At 44.6% G+C, this 8,942-nt stretch overlaps 1 protein-coding gene across 1 annotated transcript; it reads left to right on the plus strand.

Annotated features, from left to right (window-relative positions):
- The first annotated feature begins 377 nt into the window (after positions 1-377).
- Positions 378-8,370, plus strand: psmd6.S (proteasome 26S subunit, non-ATPase 6 S homeolog). The gene is given in 8 exon segments (NM_001094843.1): positions 378-575; positions 1,850-2,055; positions 2,930-3,075; positions 3,182-3,401; positions 4,341-4,449; positions 6,237-6,405; positions 7,836-7,913; positions 7,988-8,370. Coding segments are annotated over 8 exon segments (1,170 nt in total). The 5' UTR covers positions 378-430; the 3' UTR covers positions 8,085-8,370.
- The last annotated feature ends 572 nt before the right edge of the window (positions 8,371-8,942 follow it).

Below are 8,942 nucleotides of genomic sequence, written 5' to 3' on the forward strand. Positions count from 1 at the left end.
CGCTGCGCTCCCTCCTTGAGTTGGATCAAATCAGCGGCTAAAACTGCTTATGACACTCTCAGAAACACATCCACTTACACGGAGTGAGCGCAGTTCCATTTCTCGCCCATTACTCAGCAGCATATGCAGTTGCCTCGGATGTCCAGTAGGTGGCGATGTGGCCCATTCGTTTGAGCGCAGTAGTGAGTGCAGTTCCGCCTCTTGTGCAGCAGGTGGCGATAGCTGTGTGTACATTGCGCGCATTAATATCGGCTCTACTGCAGGGGGCGCTGCTCATAACTCCGCGGTGAGCGCATGCGCTATCTCTAGACGGCAGCCCTGCTTCTCACAGATTGTTTCCGGTTAGGACAGGCGGAGGTGACGTACAGTGTCCATCCCGAGCCGGTATTCTTTCTCTGTCTCCGCTGCTGCTGCCGCTGTCGGTGCCGAGATGCCGCTGGAGAACCTGGATGAGGAGGGGCTGCCCAAGAACCCGGATCTCCGCATCGCGCAGCTCAAGTTCCTGCTGAGTCTCCCCGAGCACCGCCGGGATGTGCCGCTCCGCACTGAACTCATGGAGGCGGTGACTGTGAATAGTGAGCAGCGCGGGGGTCGGGCGGGGGGTAGGGCAGAGGCAGTGGGGTCGGGAAGGGACTGGGGAGCGAGGGACCGGGTCAGCCAGAGATCTGCACTGTCACTGGGCCTGATACTGCCGGGGAGATCCCATTACTCAGCACAAAGCTCCTCCTCCTCCTCCTGTCACTGAGCTCCCAGCATCCCCTGCGCTCCAGCTGATTATTGGGCAGAGGGTGCTGGGAGTTGTAGTGTCTGGTCTCAGCTGCTGCACAAACTCTTCTCTTGGGCTGATGTTTAATCTCTGCTCAGCGCTGGGGAATATGGTAGAGAAATAATAATCCAGTAGAAATGTCACGTGACTCCAAACCACAACTCCCCCCCCCCAGCTCCTCAGGGACAATTGTACCTCTTATTATTATTATTATTATTATTATTATTATATGACCCCCTTATTATTATTATGAGCCCCTTAATATTATTATGAGCCCCTTATTATTATATGAGCCCCTTATTATTATTAGATGAGCCCCTTATTATTATTATTATTATTATTATATGCGCCCCTTATTATTATTATATGCGCCCCTTATTATTATTATATGAGCCCATTATTATATGTGCCCAGGGGGAAACATCACACTGCTCAATACTGGGGGGGGGGGGGTGTTGGAATTTGCTCAAACCCCCCCCCCCGCCCATTCTCTGTCTACTGCCCCCCTGCTGTGTCTGAACTACAGCTCCCAGGATCCCCTGCCTGAACCTTGTTCCATTACAACTCCCAGCATTAGTAGAACCCTTGGCTCTTGCAGTTTAACACGCGGGGGACCCAATTCATGTCATTGTGACACGTTATATGTCGGGGTGCAGCCGTGTGACCAGCATGAGAGGGAAATATCAGGAATGGGGGAGCTTGGGACTGGCTAATTGTTACACTACACTAATGGTTTCCTATAATTAGGGATGCACCGAATTCACTATTTTGGATTTGGCCAAACCACCAAATCCTCCACGAAAGATTCGGCCGAATACCGAACCGAATCCTAATTTGCATATGCAACTTAGGGGTGGGAAGGGGAAAACATGTTTTACTTCCTTGTTTTGTGACAAAAAGTCACGCAATTTCCCTCCCGCCCCTAATTTGCATATGCAAATTAGGATTCGGTTCGGCTGGGCAGAAGGATTCAACCGAAGCCGAATCCCAAACCGAATCCTGGATTCGGTGCATCCCTAACTATAATGATCCTCCTTGTTATGAACATTCCATTGCTCAGGGCTCTGCTCTCTCCCCTCTCAGATATGGCTCCGTATTACGAGGGTCTGTGCAAACATCTGGACTGGACGGTGGACACGGAGCTGCTGAATAAAATGAAGAAAGCCAACGAGGAGGAGCTGAAGAGGCTGGACGATCAGCTGGAAGATGCAGAGAAGAATTTGGGGGAGAGCGAAATCCGGGACGCAATGATGGCCAGAGCCGAGTATTTGTGCAGAATCGGCAACAAGGTCAGCTCCATGTTTGTACAGAGAATCCAAGCAGTGGTTTTAATGGAATCCTGTCATCGGAAAACATGTTTTTTTCAAAACGCATCAGTTAATAGTGTTACTCCAGCAGAATTCTGCACTGAAATCCATTTCTCAAAAGAGCAAACAGATTTTTTTATATTCAATTTTGAAATCTGACATGGGGCTAGACATATTGTCAATTTCCCAGCTGCCCCTGGTCATGTGACTTGTGCCTGCACTTTAGGAGAGAAATGCTTTCTGGCAGGCTGCTGTTTTTCCTTCTCAATGTAACTGAATGTGTCTCAGTGGGACCTGGATTTTACTATTGAGTGTTGTTCTTAGATCTACCAGGCAGCTGTTATCTTGTGTTAGGGAGCTGCTATCTGGTTACCTTCCCATTGTTCTTTTGTTTGGCTACTGGGGGGGGGAGGGTGATATCACTTCAAATTGCAGTACAGCAGATTGAATGTGATTGAAGTTTATCAGAGCACAAGTCACATGACTTTGGGGCAGCTGGGAAATTGATAAAATGTCTAGCCCCATGTCAGATTTCAAAATTGAATATAAAAAAATCTTGTTTTCTCTTTTGAGAAATGGATTTCAGTGCAGAATTCTGCTGGAGCAGCACTATTAACTGATTCATTTTGAAAAAAACATGTTTTCCCATGACAGTATCCCTTTAAAGATAATGAGCAGAAATTGAATGGAATCTGTAACATTATATTTAGCTGCAGCACTTAATACTTATTATGAATAATAAGGGTCCCTGCTGGGTGTATAATCAGTGCATTGTGACATCACAACGTGCCAGTTATATTTATCATTAGCCAGCACAGGGGATTTACCGCTGGCTTCTCATTGGCTATTATTTCAGGATGGGGCCCTCACTGCCTTTCGGAAGACTTATGATAAGACTGTGGCCCTTGGGCACCGCTTGGATATTGTGTTTTACCTCCTGAGGATCGGCCTGTTCTATATGGACAACGATCTCATCACCCGAAACACAGAGAAAGCCAGAAGGTGAGTGAGTTTGTGCCCCCCCCCATGTGTGACATCATTTCTCCTCTCAAATATTTTACTCAATTGATTCAGATTTTGGGACTTATTTTTTTTGTCTCCTCCAAAGTCTCATAGAGGAAGGCGGAGACTGGGACCGGCGGAATCGTTTGAAGGTGTATCAGGGCCTGTACTGTGTGGCCATCAGAGACTTCAAGCAAGCGGCCGACCTCTTCCTGGACACGGTCTCCACATTCACATCGTATGAACTGATGGACTACAAAACCTTCGTCACTTACACCGTGTATGTCAGTATGATTGCCCTCGACCGGCCAGACCTCAGAGAGAAGGTACGAGCTCAACTGTCAGTTTGGGGCAAGTTGAATTGTATCATTTTGTGAGGGGGAGGAGGGGGGGCATTAGCCAAATGTCCAGTCAAAGGGGGGAGGGGTCAGTGTAGACGAGCCAAATTCTGAGACACCTGCACTTGATAAAGTTGATGTCATTTCAAAAGAAGTCCAGCCAGGTCCTCATTCCCTTGAACAGAATCCGCCCCTTTATAATGTAATGTCCCAAATTGTGGGGCTGTGCTGCTCATGGCGGCCTGAGGCTGATGGGGCCCAACATGAAGGTTACTAAACCTTTAAAATAATTGAATGTAAAACTTATGAGGGGGCTATTCTAAGTACTTATGTCATTTACATTCATTATTTATTGTATTTTAATTCCAAGATATTAAGGGATACATGTGCTGTTAATATGAATGAATTTTGTTACAACAGCGCCACCTGCTGGTCAGTTTCCCACCAGTCTGACCAGCAAGTAGTCAAGGAAGTTGTCAGGAGAAAGAAAGAGGCTGCTCTGATGTTCTTCTGCTTAGGAATAAAATTAGAAACCTTTCTCAAATCTTTCTTAAGCAGAAGAACATGAGAGCAGTCTCTTTCTTTCTCCTGACAACTTCCTTGACTACTTGCTGGTCAGACTGGTTAGAAACTGACCAGCAGGTGGCGCTGTTGTAACAAAACATTTAGTACTTTTGTGTATTCTCTCTCTTTCTCTCTCTCTCTCTCAGGCCCGGACTTGGCAATCTGTGGGTTCTGGCAAATGCTAGAGGGGCCGCTATAAGGGCCTCTGTGTCCCTGAAATGCCAGGGCCTATTTTAATTCTCAGTCCGGACCTGCATGACAGTGACTGGTCCCACATATCTGTGTTGATTTTGTTCCATACATTTCTTACTGCTTCAAACCCAGTTTTTCTCTCCCCTTATAAAGAAACTGTCCTTGTTGTAGGTTATTAAAGGAGCAGAGATCCTAGAGGTGCTACACAGTTTGCCCACAGTCCGGCAGTATCTGTTCTCACTGTACGAGTGTCGCTACTCCGTCTTCTTCCAGTCCCTGGGTGAGTTCCCCTTTTATATCTGTGTATCCAGCTGAACGAAAACCTTCACATCAGAATCAAATCATGAGGCAGCACTTTAATTGTTGGCCTTCATGTTAAACAGGTGGGTCACCTTTAGGGCTCTTACACACGGCCGTTCCGACCTGCGCTCCCCTGCGTTCCGTTTTTTGGCGTTCAGCCGCAGGGGAGCGCAGGAATAGACGCAAGTCATGATTTGTAATGGGGCTGTACTCACTAAGGCGCGTGTAGGCGCCGAACGCAGGAAAAATGCAGCATGTTGCGTCTGAACCTGCGTTCGGCGCCTACACGTGCCTGAGTGAGTACAGCCCCATTACAAATCATGACTTGCGTCTATTCCTGCGCTCCCCTGCGGCTGAACGCCAAAAAACGGAACGCTGGGGAGCGCAGGTCGGAACGGCCGTGTGTAAGAGCCCTTAAAGGGCCCCTGTTGGGTAAAAATGTTATCCCCAACCAAAGGTGCAAGCTAATAGAACCTGCATTCTGGTTGGGGATAACAGTAGTTTTAAAAAAAAAAAAAAAAAATGCCCCCGCCAGTTATGTCTAGTCACTTGCATTTATATACTGAGCAATTCGGGGCACATTTGCAGTATGTATTTACCCAACAGGTGCCCTTTAAGTTAACTCTTGGTTTGTTATAAGATGGCCAATTCTAAGCAACTTTTCAATTAACCTTCTTTATTTATAGTTTTGAAATTATTTGCCTTCCCCATCTGATTCTTTTCAGCTTTCAAATGGGGGTCACTGACCCCATATAAAAATCAAATGCTCTGTAAGGCTACAAATGTATTGTTACTTTTTATTACTCCTCTTTCTATTCAGGCCTCTCCTATTCATATTCCAGTTTCTTATCTAAATCAGTGCATGGTTGCTAGGGGCATTTGGAGCTTAGCAACTGGATTTCTGAAATTACAAACTAAAAATTAACTTAAAGGTGAAGAAACCCTTTAAGAACTGCTGACAACTGGATGTGCTGACAAGATACAGTTGAAGTTGATGCTTTTTTTTAGGTTAGAAATGTCCAAAAGCCACAAATATCAGCCTAGTGACCAGTTGTGAAAATCAGCAGAAATGTGACTGCAGCTCTTAAAGGGGTTGTTCAGCTTCAAATTACCATTTAGTATGACATAGAGAGGGATATTCTGAGACAATTTGCAATTGGTTTGAGTTATTTAGCTTTTTATTCAGCAGCTCTCCAGTTTGCAGATTCAGTAATCGAGTTGCTAGGGTCCAAATTAACCTAGCAACCATGGACTGATTTTTAAGAGAGGAATATGAATAGGAGAGGCCTGAATAGAAAGATGAGTAATAAAACAATAAAATAAATGTGTAGCTTTACAGAGCATTTGTTTTTAGATGGGGTCAGTGCCCCCCCCCTTTGAAAGCTGAGAAGAATCCAAAGAAAAAGGCAAATAACTAAAAAAAACTATAAATAATGAAGACCAACTGAAAAGTTGCTTAGAATTGGCCATTCTGTAACATACTAAAAGTTACTTTAATGTGATCCAGGCTATAACTGGAGAATAGAGGCTTCAGGATCCAGAATTCTGCCTCATTGGGCCTCCTCCATAATATACACATCATTGTCCCAATAAGATGCCTGCATTTAAACAGGTAAATTCTGCCTGCTGAACCTGGTTGCTATGGGTTACTGCCCCGGGCAAGCTTAGTGCCTTTTATTACATAACCCCAATAGTGCCCTTACTCGGGGTCCCTCTACACTATTTGTGGAGCATAAAACATAGATATTCTTGTCCCCTGTGTTGCAGCTGCTGTGGAACAGGAACTGAAGAAGGACTGGCTGTTTGCCTCTCACTATCGCTACTACGTGAGGGAGATGCGGATCCAGGCGTACGGTCAGCTGCTCGAGTCCTACCGCTCACTAACACTGGGGTACATGGCCGAGGCTTTTGGTGTCGGAGTGGAGTTCATAGACCAGTAAGTGCAATTCACTCGCTATTAAAGGAACAGTTCAGTATAAAAATAAAAACTGGGTAAATAAATAGGCTGTGCAAAATAAAAAATGTATCTAATATAGTTATTTAGCCAAAAATGTAATGTATAAAGGCTGGAGTGACTGGATGTGTAACATAATAGCCAGAACACTACTTCCTGCTTTTCAGCTCTCTTGCTTTCCACTGATTGGTTACCAGGCAGTAACCAGAGACTTGAGGGGGGGCACATGGGTCATAACCAGGGCTGCCATCAAGGGGTACAAGTGTACTGGGCCCCCCTTGACAGTGCCGTGCCGCCTCCTTCCGAAGTCCCAAACAGCTGAAATGCGGAAGTGCCGAAAAAGCCAAATAGCCGAAGTCCCGAAGCGACGAAAAGACCCGAAGCCACAAAAATAGCCGAAATTGAAGTCCTGAAGCCACGAGTTCAATTGCTCTGAACACCAATGTGTGTTTTTTAAATTTTTTTCAATCCCCTGGCCACCAATGTTTTTTTAAAAAATATTCTTCGAAGGCCCTAATTTTTTTTAACTTATAAGGGGGCCAATGATTTTTAAAAAATGTTCTTTCGGGTCCCAATTTTTTTTTAACTTGTAAGGGGGGCCCTGGCACCAATGTTTTTTTTTTTTTTTTTTTTTTTTTAAACTTATAAAGGGGCCCTGACCATCACTAGCTTTTTATAACTTGGGGGGGGGGGGGGGTTACCTTTTTTAGCTCTGATGTCTGTGTGGTCTTTTAACTGTGAGGTGGAGTGGTTGGGGCTGGGTGGGCGGGTCCCATGATTTCTAACATTGGCCCTGGTCATTTCTGTTGCTTTTGAATCTGAGCTGAATGCTGAGGATCAATTACAAACTCACTGAACAGTTATGTCCCATGTGGCCCCCCTTATAGTCACTGACTAACTCAGAGTTAGAGAGCTGAAAAGCAGGAAGTAGTGTTCTGGCTATTATGTTACACATCCAGTCACTCCAGCCTTTATACATTACATTTTTGGTAACTAACTATATTAGATACATTTTTTATTTTGCACAGCTTATCTATTTACCTAGTTTTTATTTTTAATTAACTGAACTGTTCCTTTAACAAAGATTAAAATTATCAATAATAGAATAAACGCCCACGTGGAGACTTTTTTGCGTGTATTCGGATGTACCAAATCCAGGATTCGGTCTTTTTCAACAGGATTCAATAAATCCTTCTGCCCGGCTGTGGGGAGGGAAAACGTGTGACTTTTTGTCACAAAACAAGGAATTAAAAAATGTTTTCCCCTTCCCACCCCTAATTTGCATATGCTAATTAGGATTTGGTTCAGTATTCGGGCAAATCTTTTGCGAAGGGTTCGGCTGAATCTAAAATAGTGGATTCGGCGCATCCCTACTAGAAATGGAACATAATCGCTTGGTTTTGTGTTTATAGGGAACTCTCCAGGTTTATAGCGGCGGGACGGTTACACTGCAAGATCGACAAAGTCAACGAGATCGTAGAGACCAACCGGTAAGAGTTTGGCTTTGGATACGGTATAAGCCATTCCCACGGATTCTTATTCATCCCGTTTACTTGTCTTTCAGACCCGACAGCAAGAACTGGCAGTACCAAGAGACGATAAAGAAGGGCGACCTGTTACTGAACCGAGTACAGAAGCTCTCCCGGGTCATCAACATGTAGCTCCTCGCGGCGTCGCTTCGATTTCCTTTTTTTATTATTGCGGGAGAATTGGATTGAGGTGTAGAAACCCGACTGGAGCCGTGTATAATATCCCGTCTTATTACTCCCTGTTGTGTGACGTGTACCAAGGCCTGTAGTTAGGGGGTTTTTACGGTTTTACAGAACGTAAACAATCCAGCGATTGCTAAAAGAAGACAAAAAATAAAAAAAACAGTAAAAAAAAAAAAAAAAAGGAAAACTATATCTATAAATAAAAAACAAAAAATAAATCTATTCTCTTTCCCAGGCTGATTGTCATTCGTGGAGTTTATTTTTGTAGCAAAAGGAAAGGCGAGTGTTGTATCCCGGGGTGATGTGAGAGACATGGAAGTCGCTCAGTTGGGTGATATAATGGCAGATTAGAATTCTGTAGTCGGGTTATATGATTTGAATAGAAGCCCAGAGTTCTGGAGCTGGATAAAGTGATTGGAAAGTGTTTATGATTTCAGTGAGACCCTGCACTGAGAACCACCACATTTTTCTTTTTTTGGTTTGCTACCACTTTCCTGCCGGCGGTATGGCACTCGGAGCACTTTGTTTTTCGTTTTCACCTGAAGTTTCTTTGTGAGGCGACTTCGGAAAACAAAGTGCTGCGAGTGCCATCCCGCCAACGATTTCGATTCCAGCCAGCAGGAAGGCAGTTTGGGGAGATTAGTTGCCCAAAGAAGCGGCGATTTATCACCCGGCAACTAAATCTCCCCGAATCTCCACGAGTGTCTCAGCTCTTAATATTGATATGGTCTTGTGATAACATGGGTGGCGTACAGTTAAAGGGGAACTATAGCAAAAATTACAATTTCATATAAGCTTCATTATACT

The sequence above is a fragment of the Xenopus laevis genome, chromosome 4S (genome assembly GCF_017654675.1).
Source record: "Xenopus laevis strain J_2021 chromosome 4S, Xenopus_laevis_v10.1, whole genome shotgun sequence".
Taxonomy (NCBI): Eukaryota; Metazoa; Chordata; class Amphibia; order Anura; family Pipidae; genus Xenopus; species Xenopus laevis.